The following is a 15,785-nucleotide window of genomic DNA, read 5'->3' as shown; positions in this document are numbered from 1 at the left end:
TATACACATAACACACATACAGACATATGCATACAGACACATACATATACATGTATGCACACATAGGTACACAGAGACACACGTACACACATTCACACTTTGCCTCCATCTGCTAACACCCTTTTTACCTGGATTTTTATGGTCCTACTTTCCCCCCATGTTCCTACACCCGCTCCTCCCTCTTCCTTTCTTTTTCAATCCCATTATCAAGTTCAACAGGTGGAGCTCGTTGCAGACAGAGAGAACTCTCACACAGGGTGACCAGATGTCCTGGTTTGCCTAGAACAGGCCAGCTCCATACCTGTCTTCCAGGATAATTATTAATAATGCCTCCTTTCTCTCTAAAAAGTGCCCTCAGTTGGTTGACAAATTATACTCCCCTGGGGGAAGGAGTCTGATATGGCTTGGAAAAGAAGCTAGGATTAAAACAGCACGGCTATGTGTGGGGCTCTTCCTTAACATTTCTCTGTCACACAGTCTTTACTGCTGCCTCCTAACAGTGCTGAAATTTGGATTTTAGGATCTTACTTCCGGCTCAGAAAATGAGAGGAACGACTCTGCCTCACAGCCCAGCAACCAGTCAGACGCGGGGAAGCAGGGGCCTGGCCCGCTCAGCACCCCCATCCCCGTGCATGCTGCTGTAAAGGTACGGACGGGCCCACTCCGCGCCCCAACCCTGGCACCCAGTGCACAGAGCCAGCTGGGCGCAGGGCTGTCCGAGTCAGGTCTGGCAACAGGAAGAGAGTCACACAGATCCATGTATAGGTTCAATCCACTAGGAACATCGCAAGACAGGGGTTGAGAAATGGGCCATCGGTGTATATGGACCACGATTCCACTGTCCGTGCGGCACAGCGTGAGTCTTCCCGGCAGAGGAGAAGCACGTATGTGTGCATTTCTTTGGGATCACAGCTCAGCCAGCATGTTCCTACTTAACGGACTTCATGAGCTCAATCTAGAGATAATATGGCTGATTGTAATGCACACAGGACTTGTAAGTGCCATAAAATAGCTATAGGGTGGTTGAATTTTATGCAAAGGAAGCAGACCTGAAGTCCTCGCATGATGTAAAATCTGCATCATTTAAGCCAGTCTCCCTATGGGAACAGTAGACAAATAACTGGAAGCATTGTAGCATATTTTGGTTGAATTTCGCCGCATTGTATCTAATAGCTCACAGAGTGCTCTCCCCTCAATCGACTGCCTGGGAGTCATTTGGCCTTCTTCATAATATTTTATCCCAAATAACTTCTAATTAATTGGGGAGCATGTTTTCTCAGCTCTAGGGCCACCACTTAATGAATGGTGAGATGACCCTTATGAAATATTTTTTTTAAAAAAAGATCGTAAGTTGAGTAAGAATCAATGTTAAAGGAACAGCCTTGTAGTTCCCTTCACTGCATATGCACAAATGTGCTTCTCATGTTCTAAGTGGATGGCAGGCCTTCAGTTCCCCAGTAAAGCTCCTCCATCCAACTGAAGAGTTTAAACCTTGCCTACAACTCATTCAGCTCAACAGCTTTGAAATGAGGTGCCTATTGGTGAGTTTTGTTCATTGCCCGTGGAGGGAGGAGGAGATGACTCACATCATCTCTAATGTTGTGCACAAAGAGAAGTTTCATTAATATTTCCAGCAAAGTATTTACATTTTGCATAACGCAAATGAGCAAAGCCTTCAGCCTCTCTGTCCTAAGGGAGCGTGATATTGCCCAGAGGGAGGACAGATCAATTTCAGTGGAGAGCAGGATTGATACCCAGCTGATCCAGCAGGACTGGAGTTTACGTAAGAGCCAGCATCCCATCTGATTAGTTGATGCCTGTGAATTCTCAGTTGTTAAATATTTATCATCTCTGAATTAAGAGGATACTAGAAGAGAGGATACTTCTCAAAGAAAGAGGCACCCGAGCTAGGGAAAAATATCTCTGCCCTGTTGACTTTATAAGATTCGTATGAGGCCAATGAGAGAATGCACAAGAATGCTCTTTGAAAACAATAAAATCCTTGTAAGAGAAAAGTGCTCTCAATGCAGGGTCTGAGGGGGTGCATATCAAACTTGAATAGAACATGATTCCTGCCCTCGAGGAGTCTACAGTCTATTTGGGTACCACAGCCACCATTAGCCCATATAATACTTTGAGCAAGTAAGAAAAATGTGCCCCAAAGGACTTGAATAGACATTTCTCCAAAGATAAACAAATTACCAACAAGCACATGAAAAGGTGTTCAGCGTCAATAGTGATCAGGAAAATGCAACTTAAAACCACAGCGTAATACCACTTCACACCCATTAGAATGGCTGTAATAAAAAAAAGGAAACAATGAGTGTTGATGAGGATGTGGAGAAATTTGAACCCTCATACATTGCTGGTAGAAATGTAAAATGGTGCATCTGTGTGGAACACAGTTTGGTAGTTCTTCAATAAATTAAATATAAAATTACTATATAACCCTAGATATATATACCCAAAGACATTGAATAAAGATGTTAAAGCAGAAACTTGTACAGGGCATTCATAGCAGCACTATTGCCAATAGTCAAAAGTCGAAACTAACCCAAATGTCCATCAACTGAAGAATGGATAAACATGGCATATCCATACGATGGAATATTACTCAGCCACAAAAAGGAGTGAAGTACTGATACATGAATGAACCTTGAAAATATGCTGAGTGAAAAAGTCAGACACAGAAGGCCACATATTGTATGATTCTATTTATACAAAGTGTCCAGAATAAGCAAATCTATGGAGACAGAAAGCAGATTAGTGGTTCCCAGGGGCTGAGGGAAGGGGAGAATATGGAGTGACTGCTTAATGGGGATGGAGCTTCCTTTTGGGGTGTTGAAATTGTTCTGGAACCAGATAGCAGTGACACACAACACTGTGAATGTACTAAATGCCACTGAATTATATCCTTTAACATGGTTACTATGGTGATTTTTATGTTACTTGTATTTTACCCTGATACAAAAAGAGAGCCCCCTTCGCTGGGCTGCCACAGCCCCCATCAGGGCTAATAGCTTAGGAAGCAGAACGGGGGCTGGATTTGAGTCTCCCTCCTGCTCCAGCAGGGTATGCAGTGTCGTGACCATTATCAGGCAGCCTCAAATGCCATATGAGACGTGCGGATCGGAGACATCACTATGAGTTAGGAGAGGCGTCCCAGGTGAGCCAGGGTTTGAGCTGGCCTCGAAGGACGAGCCAGATTCAGACAACGAGTGGAGGAGGGAGTTGCAGACAGCAGAATATTATAAGGAAAAGAGGCAGGAGGGGTAAGCTGTTGGAGAGGGGAGGTTTAGGCAGTTGGTGAACTGTCTTCTTTGGCAGACTAGAGTTCAGACTTCATCTTGCAGAGCAGGACAGGCAAACTGAATGTGGGCAGCTGGGGTGGTCTATTGTGTGGCAGGCCCAGTGTGTGTGTGAGGGTTTGAATCAGAATGCCTTTAGGAAGTCATGCACTCTCTAGCCACGGGCTGCACCACTCCCTGTTGAATTACATACACTAATTTACACATTTGTGCCTGGGTCTTAAACCACGGGATTTTGGATCCATGTCTGCTTTAGAAAGATGAGTGTGCTCCCATCTATTTGCCATGCAGTTCTAGATAGACACAAAAACAAACCCACAACCTTGATGTCCTCTGGTCTCAAAAAGACTGTGAAACCACACAGTTCCATGGACTCAGAGTTCCATGGGTTCAGTAGTCTTTGCCCTTCACTATCCAGATAAAATTGTCTGATTTTTTAGTACCTTCTGGAATGCTCAGAGTCTCTGTGCTAAGGCAACAGGGAGAGAAAATTCCTTAGCTCCTGACTTAACTGCTAGACTGGGGGCTGCATCTCCCCCAGACAAGGCAAGTCGTAGGAGGAGGTGGGAACGGAAGCCACGCTGGAGCAAAGCAGGGCAGAGCTGATTGCAGGAGCCTACAGAAATTCTCCCAAGTGCAGAAGACTGATTAATTAACTAGGATGCTAATCGATTCACGAGCAGAGAGAAATAGAGCCACCGAGCACATGGGAATACTTGTACTCCTTATTCACTGGTCTCCAAGAAGAAGCCTCCTTGAGAAAACACAAACAGGCTTGGTGGTGGGATGCGCTGAGTCAGAGAAAAGCAAGTTGTAGGCTCCTCTGGATCGGTCACATTCAGATGTGTGCGTTGTGGTGAAAATGGGGAAGCTGCCCAGTCACAACGTGCCTGCCAGCTATTCAGGAGCCCCCTCTTCTGGACACTACTGGTACCACACTTTCCCTCCAACTTTTCCCCCAAATCCTCAAGAATCTTCTGTCACCACATCCATGTTCTTCATTTTAACCTTCTGTAATAAAGTCAGGGTTTGAAAATTTATATTTTTTAACTGATTTCAGAATGGACCTATTGCTTCCCAATATATGGAGGCTTTTTGATTTCAGGAGCAGGTTATGGATATAATCACACTGTCCTTTGAGACCTGTTATTTCAATATTATCTTTTATCATCCTTCTAGTGATCACTGAGATAGAAAGTAGAGAATGTTTTCCCCAACTTGCAGATGAGGTGGCTGAGAGGTAGTCAAGTTAAGTCATTGTACCACATTCAAAAATTTGTCTTACCTTCCAAGCCTGTAACCTTAACTTTTTTCGATGTGTTTGAATCGTGCTCTAAGTGGGTAGCTTCTGGAAGGGTTCCCATGGCTGGCTAACCGTTCCCATAGTAAGTAAAGTATCATTAGCTCAGAGGGGGTCACCTCTTGATCTTGTATCAGTATTTGGGGTGGTGGTAGGAGGGGGACTCTATCTTAGATTTCAGGCTGAAACAACAAAAATACACATTCTGGATTTTCAAAGACAACCTTAATGCCATCTCAGTTTATGTCATTAATAAGTCATCTTACTAAAGTGCCTGACTAGAGATGATTACATGTATACGTATGAAAGAACTTTCTTATGACTCCATCCCAAGATGAGAGTGTATCCTTTATTAGGCTATCAGTTGGTTTTAGGTTAGGAAAGTGCCCTCACTGAAACATGGGCTTACATCTCTCTCTACACTAGGAAAGAAATAGTCCCGGAGCCACTTCTAGGATTCCAGATTCCCTGCCTAAGGAATGTCCTTCCATTGTGATGCGTTTGCAGTACATTAGTTCATTGGAACCTTAATGTTCTAGAATCTCTCTGTGCGTCGTGCCTTTGCTGTATTTCCAGATGCAGGAACGTCCATCAGACAAAACCTCCTTGCGATATACTCGTGACACCAAGTCACTCCCATCCATCACCTAAACCACATGCTGTTTCTTCATCCTTTTTGCAGTCCAAGTCCTTGAGCGACAGTAAGAACCGCCACAAAAAGCCCAAGGACCCCAAGCCGAAGGTGAAGAAGCTCAAATATCACCAGTACATTCCCCCAGACCAGAAGGCAGAGAAGTCCCCGCCGCCCATGGACTCAGCCTACGCCCGGCTGCTCCAGCAGCAGCAGCTCTTCCTACAGCTCCAGATCCTCAGCCAACAGCAGCAGCAGCAGCAGCACCGGTTCAGCTACCCCGGGGTTCACCAAGCCCAGCTCAAGTAAGTCAGGGAGCCCAGGGTGGGGGCTGCGGGCAGAGGCTGAGAATGGCTTCTCTCCATCTGAGGCCCACGGGGCCAGCACCTGGAGACCCAGCAAGTCCTGTCTTGCACCACATCCTCAGCCAGTGTGTTTAGAATATGACTCTGTTTAGAAACCATGCACATCTTTTCAGGAAGGTAAGGCTGGGAGGAAGCAAGTAAATCAATGCTCCTGATAATAATGGGCATAATGGGAGTTATGGGAAAAGGAAAGGTTTTAGCACTTCCAGATCGAATTGTGGAACAGGGAGGAGAAACCATCTAAGAATGTCGTACTGGAATTGTGAGCAATTCCACTACAGGTTACATTTCTTGAACTGACTCAGCACTTATGCTTTAGGAAGCATGAGTCAATGAGTGACACCCTCAAAGATGACTCCCGAGCCCCATTGTGTGACCTCATTGCCAGGTCACCTTTTAAATGGTCAGTCTCTTCAATTATAAAGTTGGGATGTGGGTTCTCTTACCAGTCTCTGTTCAGTTTTGGGTAGTGCTGGCCGGTATGCTGAGTGCTGAACACACTCAAGCTCCACATGGTCTGCTTCTGCCTCCCCAGGACAGTGCATCTGCTAAATCATAGATGGACGCACATCTCCCATATGCCAAAGTCTCCACCACTCCCTCCTGTCTCCCCGAAACTCAGCTTGAGGGTTACTTGCCACTTGCCATCTAGCCTTCACTGTTGTGTTTCCTCACCCTGCCTCTTCTGCTGAGTTGTTACGCATCTGATCCTCGTAGACAATTAGCTTGTGATCAGATCTAAACGCAAGTTACCCCCTAAGAGTTTTGGTCACCCAATTCCAATGTGTGGGTTTTCTCTCCACACCACCAAGCAATTCTCCGACACCATTTGGGTGTCCTACAATTCAACTCAATTCTGGCACTCTTCTACCTGGAGATAACATCAGATTCTCCAGGTTAAGGGCTCAGTCCTACAGACTTCCCACTCCCCTACTTCAGATGCAGGTTGTCACCATGACCTCCTCCTTGCATTTGATTAATTTTTTAAAATGGCTCTGAGAAACATTTTGCATACTTGATTACTGGTTTATCATAAAAGGACATAACTTAGGAACAGCCAAATGGAAGAAAGGCACAAGGCAGGGTATGGGGAAAGGGCGCAGAGCTTCCATGCCCTCTCCTAGAAGGCCACTCTCCCCAATCTCCATGTGTTCACCAACCTGGAAGCTCTCTGAACCCCATCCTTTTGAGTTTTTATGGAGGCTTCATTACATAGGCACAATTGATTGAATCATCGGCCATTGGTGATTGAACTCAATCTCCAGCCCACCTCCTTTCCTGGGGAAGATGAGGGGTAGGACTGAAACTTCCAACCTTCTGATCACAAGGCTATTTCTCCTGGCCATCAGCCCTCATCCTTTGGTGCTTTCTAAAAGTCACCTTATTAACATAGCAAAACACACCTTTAAAGCTCTGGTCACTGAGGAAATTCCAAGGGTTTTAAAGAGCTCTGTGCCAGAAACCTGGACAAGACTCAATATATATTTCTTATTATAAATCACAATATCACACCCTCACATAAATATTTGACCGTATTTTAAGTGCCTCTTTCTTGTTTGTTTTTCAGGGAACCAAACGAACAGATGGTCAGAAATCCAAACTCTTCAACACCACTGAGCAATACCCCTTTGTCTCCTGTCAAAAACAGTTTTTCTGGACAAACTAGTGTCTCTTCTCTCAAACCAGGTCCACTCCCATCAAACCTAGATGATCTGAAGGTATAAGATTTGCCATGATTTTCTTTTCTTTTTTTTTACAAGTGCATTTTGAACATCTTTATCAATTGATTTCTTGAGTAAAATAGTAGCAGGGAGAAGACTATGTCAGAGACTCGAGTAGGTGACAGAATTTTAACTGCTGTGGTTGAACACCCCAGAGAGCAGAAAGCCATAGGCTCCCAGCTCAGCTCTTTCACTGGCTGTGCAGCCTTGGGCTCGTTTCTTAATATTTCTGCATCTCGGATTCCTCATTTGCATAAATGAGATATTGTGAGAATCAAATAGAACTGTATATGTGACAGAGCTGAGCACAGAGAGAGGCTGTGAAATTGATATGAGCTTCCCCAGCGCTCTCAGACAATGGTCAATTCCATGATGAACTTTTACCAATCCCTAGTGAAATGAGAAAAATAAGACCCATTTAAAGAGCTTTTCATAAATCTAAGTGTGTTCAATATATCTGACTAATCTTTATTTAAAGTATTTATATCCTCCCAATGTTTTGAATGTTCAAATATCCTTTCCATTTGGAAATGATGACAGTAATAGATGGAAGTTGAATGTTGCTAGTAGAGTTCTGTTTGTTTCTTATTATTAAATAAGGATATTCTAATTTAACAAGATGACATGTTGGTAACTCTATGTCAATTATATAATTTAAAGCAATGTACTGCTCTGAGAATTCCCCAAATCTGAGAACTTGCGTTCTGAAATGTTAGCAGCAACTTGTTACATGATACATGTGTTTGTGACTTACTCTGTATCACAGACCACATGGATCTCAGTTCACTGAAGTGACAATGAGTTGAATCTGGTGTGTTTCAACACAGTCCTCAGGATTGGCATATTTGTTCATCTAGTATTTACAAAAGAACTGAAAGAGATGAATGCAGTGCCTTCGACTTCTCTGTGCATGCACACCTGTTCTCTTCAATGCTTCACTCAATTTTCAGTGACTACACCTGTTTACCTGGTTGTCACTCCATGTATTACTCCTCCCTAAGAAGATCTTATCATTTTTCCCCAAAAAACTCATTCCTAAAGGTCCCCCTAGTCTTCATTGTGGCAATCTTATGGCCGTTCCTCAGCCCGCATTTGTCACCCTCATTCCCATTCTCTGTCTTCAATCATTATCTTCTTTGGGGGAAAGACAGGACTGGGATTTCAAATTACGGAAAATTCTATGGTTGCCAAGTGTCAACACCAGTAAGTAAAGCCCTGACATCAAACATTCCTCTAGTCCCTCCACTTGGAATAAAAATGCTTAGGTTTCATGGGCTTTGTTTCCATTTGGTACCCATAAACCTAGAAGAGGATGCCAAGCTTATGATACTGCTCTCCAGAGCAACGTGTCATCCACCCTCCCCTCCCCAGGTCATGAATCCGTAGGGATAAAACTGGGCTCTCTCACCTTGAAAACATTATGCGCAGTGAAATGAGCCAACACAAAAGAACAAATATTGTATGATTCCACTTATATGAGGTACCTAGAGTGGTCAAATCCGTAGAGAGGGAAAGTACAACGTGGTTGCCAGGGGCTGGCAGGAGAGGGGAATGGGAGTCAGTGTTTAATGGGTACAGAGTGTCAGTTTGAGATGATGAGAAAGTTCTGGAGTTGGATAGTGGTGCTAATTTGCACAACAGCGTGAATGTATTTAATGCCACTGAACTGTACACTTAAAAATGATTAAATAGTAAATTTTGTGTTATAAGTCTTTTACCACAATAAAAAAGATATTTTAAAAAGTAGTCTATGTCTGAATGGGATTCTGGACTAGGCAGGACCGGAGATGCCACGGCCCCAGAGAAAACATAGTCCAGATATGATGCGCCATCTGTCAGAGCCCCCAAAGATAGATTCCTCAGTGTGCACATGCTCTGAATCATAGGCTGATGGAGATGATAGTGGCAACTACCATTTTTTGTGTATAAACTATCAGTCCACCATCCTATATAGATTTGCTTTAATTTTCACCCTGCAAGATAAGTTTTATTTTCCTAATTTTAAACAGGATCATAAAAATCAGAATCTTAAAGAGGTTAAATGATACGCAAGCTACCCAGCTTACAAATGACAAAACAGGGGCTTGAACTCAAGTGACGGACTTCGAAGGCCTTGCTGTGGTCATTCAAGATGAGGATGGAAAGAGAGAGACAGATGGGAGAAACCTTAACTGGACTTGATCACTGGTGTATGGGGAGAGGTGTTACCTGAGAGAGTTACACCAGGGGTGGAAATTGGGAGGATAGGATGAGGAGCTGATTTGAAGGGACTTTGGGAAGTTCATTCAGTTTGGGAAAGTTGAATCGCAGGTACCAGCAGCACAGCCAAGAGAACAAGTCTAGCCAGTTTCCGTCAGCTGGAAATATACCAACCTAGTTCGGCTCAACTGTGTTGTCAGGAAGAGGAACGGAAATTTCCGAATCGTTTGCCTTCTGAACAAAGGGTTGAAACTAGAAGAGTGAATGAGATAGAGGGGGAGCAAAATGAAAGAGTGGGAGGAAAGGATGGAGTGGGGAGAAAAGGAGGGAGAGAGGAGGAATAAAGGAAGCAAATGATGTAACCACATTTTGGGAAAGGAAAAAATAAGAGGAATTAACGAAGGTGATCCTTAAAAAAAGAAATCAGAAAGATAAGGTAATGAAGGTAATATTTTCCAGAAATGGTCACGCTTGGCTACATAGGAGTAAAAGGGAAAAACCACTGAGAGAAGAATTTGATTTCTCATTAAAAAGCTATAAATGGTAATATCACAGTGTATGGAATTTTTCACATCCTGTTTCTAACAAACTGGGGAATGAGAGACAGAGAGAGAGAATGTGAAAGTGAATGAGAAGTTTAAAATCTGAGAGAATATTTGATGTATATTAAGAAATAATTGTTCATATTTTTTAGGTGTGTTATCAGTCTTGTATCTGTGTCTTTAAAAAAGTACTTATCTTGTAGACAAAGATACCAAAATGCTTACAGATTAAATTATTTGATTTGCTTCAATATAATTCAGGAAATGTGGGAGAAGGAGTGGTTTGGGTATAAATGAAACAAGATTGGGCCATGAGCTGATCCTTGAAGCTGGTTGATGAGTATATGGGGTTCATTATACTTTTCTATCTACTTTTGTGTTACTTTTGAAATTTTTTGTAATACTTGGTTTTAAAAGTTATCAATAATTAAAACACCAGTGAATGTAGGAAAGCGATGTATACAAACCTTTGTCCTCAGCAAGCCCATACAGCATAATATTCTGAAATTTAAGGTAAACGGAACTCAACAAGTATTTTTCATTTTGTTTTAGAATATGAGCTGCATTATTTAATAATGTAGTTTAAATTATTCAGTGCCAGAACAGATTCTAAAAATAAACGTAGAACTCATTAATTTTAAGTAATTCAAAATTCAAACAATCATGAGTTGCCATCTTGCACTTTTTCAAACCAGCAAATCCAAAAGAAAATGATAAAACGATGCTAGCAAGACTAAGGGAGAGAGAGCGTATTTATTGCTTTGGTGGTATAAGTTATCGCAATCCTTTTTCAATAACTTTTAGCTGGTCATAAAGTAATACATATTCACTAGTGAAATATGATACTGTACAGAAAAGTAGAGTATTTTAAAAGAGGATTGATTTACAGATACCATTGCAGATTATGTTCCCTTCTAAACTTAAAATGTATATGAACATGTTCTGTTCCAAAATAATTATGTGAGCATAAAATTCTGGCATGCTTTCTTGTTTAACATATCATTAACATTTTTATAGCTTTTAATATTTAATAAAATTTTTATTTTTAATAGCAGCATATTGTTTTAACCACCCCGTTGACAATCCTATATTGGACATTTAACGTATTTCCCAATTTTTGCTGGTAAAAATATGATTTTTACATACATTTATTAATGTCACTGATTATCTTCCCAGGCTAGATACATGGGCAGCGTGGAATTCCTCAACCAAAACATGTTAATATTTTTAAAAATTCTTGATACCTATTGCCAAATTTCTGTCCTGATCTTTTGTGCCAATCTATTCCCAGAAGCAATGTGTTAAAGCCATACTTGTCAACCATGAATGTCACACTGACCCATGGGGCCCTGGGTAAAAGGCAGATTCCATTCAGTAGGTGTGGGGAGGAACCTGAGAGTCTTCATTTTTATCGCGCTCCGGGATGGTGTGGATGCTGCTGGGCCGAGGACCACACTTGGAACAGCAAGACATTAAAGAGCTGCTTTTTATTTTTTTCCAACGTTTTCATTTATTTATTTTTGCTGCTACTTCACTAACACAAAGTGTTATTATCAATTTCTTTGTCAATTTGATGAATACAAAAATATGTCTGTATTTACTTTATTTGCATTTCTTAGGTGACTTGTTATGGGCATTTTTTAAGAAATTTATCTTTTGTTCTTGAAGAGGTGGATCACGTCCGGTACTCATTTTTATATTGAGTGTCAATCTTTTTCTTTTGAGTTGTTAAGCACACTTGATCCATTGAGCTTACTAATACTTTATTATTTGTCCTGAAATTTTTTTCTGAGATTGCTATTTGCATTTGCATTTTCTTTTTAGTATTTTCACTTATAGGAGTTTTCAATTTTTGTTGTCAATATTTTTATGATTACTTTCTTTGCTTTTATGCTTGAAAGATCTTCCCCTACAGAATATCAGACGAATATTTCCTTATATATTCTAGCTGTTTTATGGAATTATTGACAGTTAAGCATTTAATATGTTTCCCATTTTAAGTACAAATTAATATGTGCACCTAGAATATTGAGGAGATGCAGATAAGGATAACACTGTTAACATTTTAGCATATGTTTATCCAGATATTTTCATCTACAAGCATACTTTTAAAAATATATATCACGAATATATTTATATAATTCTTAGAAAAATATAATCAACAATTCAAACTTTTTTCACTTAATACTATACTATGAACAATTATTTATTGTTCTATATCAATAAATATTTATGGCATCAGTTTTAATGGATCTCAAATATTCAAATCATCATTTGCATGCACATCATTTATTTAGTTTCCATATTTTTAGATATCTGTAGTTTATAATTTATGAACATTATAAAAAATGCAGGGATGAAATAATTACATGAGAATCAACATAATAATAATAGCAAACACTTACACTGCACTAACCATTTGCAAGGCACTATTCCAAGTGCTTTACAAATTTTAAGCCATTTTAACCCTCTCAGAAATGTATAAGGTTGGTATGATTATCTCCATTTTACAGAAGGGGAACTGAGACACAGAGTGATCACTGAGCTGGTTAAGAGGCAAGGCCAGGATTTAAATTGATGGTCTTATCTCTGCACATACTCTCTCTCAATGTATGACTATTATCCAGCCAGTCGTTAGGACATAAATGTTAACGTGGAACCATGGTTCTCAGACTCTGGTCTGGGATCAGCAGCATTAGCATCCCCTGGGGCCTTGTTGGAAATGCACATTCTCAGTCCTCACTCAAGACCCAATGAATCAGAAACTCAGGGATGGACCCCAGCTGTCTGTGCTGTAACCCCGTAGCCAGGCGTTCTGGTGCCTGCTCAGATGTGAGAACCATCCACAGAGAGAGCATGGTAGGGAGAGCACCTCGCCAGGAAGCGGAAGACCTGGATTCGCAGGTTGCTTTGGGATGCGTGGTTTCTGGCTGACGTCTAAACCCAGGCAGACATCCGTTTTTCATCTGTAAAATGGGGATCAGGACGGGGATGCGGCTTGGAGGGCAGTAGACCACGTTCCTTTGAGCTCTATGTTTCTATGATTCTGGGATCACGAAAACACAGTATAAGATAAATTAAAAGACAATCATTAAAATTGTGTAAAACGTATTTATATGGAGAATAGGGGAAGAAATTGTAAAAAAGTAATAAAAAGAGAAGAGGATATTGTGAAATTCCATTTGTGATGTTTTAAAGCTAATGTAACAATAAATACATTTTTTAAAAGATTGTCGTGAAACAGTACACTAACAATATCTTGGTTTCCTTAGGTCTCTGAATTAAGACAACAGCTCCGCATACGGGGTTTGCCAGTGTCAGGCACCAAGACAGCCCTCATGGACCGGCTTCGGCCCTTCCAGGACTGTTCTGGGAACCCCGTGCCCAACTTCGGTGATATAACAACTGTCACCTTTCCTGTGACGCCGACCAACACGCTGCCCAATTACCAGTCCTCTCCTTCCACCAGCGCCTTATCCAATGGCTTCTACCACTTCGGCAGCACCAGCTCCAGCCCCCCGATCTCGCCTGCCTCGTCTGACCTGTCAGTGGCGGGGTCCCTGCCCGACACCTTCAACGATGCCTCCCCATCCTTCGGCCTGCACCCATCCCCAGTTCACGCCTGCACAGAGGAGAGCCTCATGAGCAGTCTAAATGGGGGCTCCATGCCTTCCGAGCTGGACGGGCTGGACTCCGAAAAGGACAAGATGCTGGTGGAGAAGCAGAAGGTGATAAACGAGCTCACCTGGAAACTCCAGCAAGAACAAAGGCAAGTGGAGGAGCTGAGGATGCAGCTGCAGAAGCAGAAGAGGAACAACTGTTCTGAGAAGAAGCCACTGCCTTTCTTGGCTGCTCCCATCAAGCAGGAAGATGCGGTCTCCAGTTGCCCTTTTGCATCCCAACAAATAGCTGTGAAAAGACAAAGCAACAGCTCAGAAGGCCAATCGCCAGCTTGTGAAGCTGCTCAACTCCTGCCCCTTGGGAACACTCATTGTGCGGAGCCCTCAGGTCAAACCACCGTACTTTCTTCCACATTTCTCAGCCCACAGTGCTCCCCTCAGCATTCACCACTCGGGGCTGTGAAAAGCCCCCAGCATATCAGTTTGCCCCCGTCGCCAAACAACCATTACTTCCTACCCTCCTCTTCAGGCCCCCAAGGAGAAGGGCACAGGGTCTCCTCACCTGCCGGCAGCCAGGTGTGTACCGCACAGGTAAGGACTCCTTGCCCCATGCCCAGTGCACCTCTCTTTCTGGCAGTGGGATATGGATTTGCAACTGCTAAGGACTTGACATTGGAACTTTTAACGGGAGGGGTTTACCAAAAGCCCAACGGCAGCTTACAGACTCCACGATGATCTGCAAGCCTTCACAGTAGACCAAACTCACTTCTCTGAGCCCAAGGTTGGCAAACTTGTTCTGTAAAGGGCTAGATAATAAATATTTTTGGCTTTATGGGCCAGAGGGTCTCTGTCACAACTACTCAACTCTACTCTGGTATTATGAAAGCAGCCATAGACAACTTGTAAAAAATGCACATGGCTGTGTTCCAATAAAACTTTATTTATAAAAACAAGCAGTGGGCCAGGTTGCCGACCCCTGTTTTCAGGACTCCTTGGCATAAAGCCTTACCAAATGCAAAACCAATTCACCAAGAAACCCAACAGGGAAGTTGCCAGACCTTACTGTTCTCTCCATGTAATGGTCTGCAGTGCAAATAGTTACTGAGCGCCTCCTGTGTGCCAGGCCCCGTTCTAGACTTGGAGGATTAGTGCTCAACTAGCCAAACAAAAATCTGTATTCTCATGGGAAGACAGACAGTAAATATAAGTAAACTATATAATATATTAGAAGATGATACATCTTATGGAAAAAAAGCAGAGAAGTGGGTGGAGGAGGTTGGAAGTTTGCAACTTTAAGCAGAAGGGCGAGAGACATTTGAGCAAAACTTGGAAGGAAGTAAAGGAGAAAGCCTTGTGAATATTTGGGGTGAAGGCATTCAGGCAAAGGAGGAACAGCAAGTGCAAGGGCCCTGAGGTAAGAGCATGTGTAGAAAGTTCAAAGATCAGAAAGAAGGCCAGTGTGGCTGGAGCACAATGAGAGGAGGGTTGCAGAAGATGGCTTAGAATAGTAACTGGTTCAAAGGCTAGACCAAGGTGATCATCAAAGGCTTTCCTTTTGTCTACAAAGCTGAAGAATTATTAGGAAAGTCTATTTAAGTCTATCTGAGAAGGAAAATTGCATTATCAAAAGGTTCTGAAATCATGTTATTAGAAAGAGAATAGGAAGCAAACTCACACTAATTGGATACCTGCCACGTGTCAAGTATTAGGAGGCAAGTATACGAGTAATCTCATTAATTGTCACAACAACCTTCTGAGTTCCTATTTATTATTCTTTATTTGAGGAAAATGAGGCTCAGGGAGTTTAAACCACTTGCCCAGGACCACACCAAATTATCTGATTCTAAAGTGCATGCCTTTCTCACACTGAATGTTCTCTACCCTGGGAGTCTGAGGTGTAGCCATAGTTAATGATAATCTATTTTTCTGAAGCTACCAGAGCAACACATTCAAATGAATGATGCCCACTCCTGAGTGGGCACTTTGGGAGGAGTTGGGACTTTAATGGATTGTCATCATCGTTGACAACCTGTATTGAGTGCATAGTGTCCTAGGCAACAAAGGTAAAAATAGCTCTTGAACATAGCTCTGGACCATAA

The 15,785-nt window shown here is 42.2% G+C and overlaps 1 protein-coding gene across 5 annotated transcripts in view; it reads left to right on the top strand.

The window, feature by feature from the left end:
* Positions 1-15,785, top strand: part of MYOCD (myocardin) — a 95,552-nt gene that overhangs the window by 67,617 nt on the left and 12,150 nt on the right. For 3 of the 5 annotated variants that reach the window (XM_046677885.1, XM_046677888.1, XM_046677889.1), the window contains 4 exons: positions 521-646; positions 5,291-5,544; positions 7,172-7,322; positions 13,339-14,277. In XM_046677885.1, coding sequence (XP_046533841.1) covers positions 521-646; positions 5,291-5,544; positions 7,172-7,322; positions 13,339-14,277 — 1,470 coding nt within the window. The remainder of the gene's footprint in view (positions 1-520; positions 647-5,290; positions 5,545-7,171; positions 7,323-13,338; positions 14,278-15,785) is intronic. The other 2 variants (XM_046677886.1, XM_046677887.1) reach the window with 2 other exon arrangements.

Source organism: Equus quagga, chromosome 11 (genome assembly GCF_021613505.1).
Source record: "Equus quagga isolate Etosha38 chromosome 11, UCLA_HA_Equagga_1.0, whole genome shotgun sequence".
Lineage (NCBI taxonomy): Eukaryota > Metazoa > Chordata > Mammalia > Perissodactyla > Equidae > Equus > Equus quagga.
The sequence above is the reverse complement of the archived record's forward strand: the minus strand, read 5'-3'. Positions and strand labels throughout refer to the sequence as shown.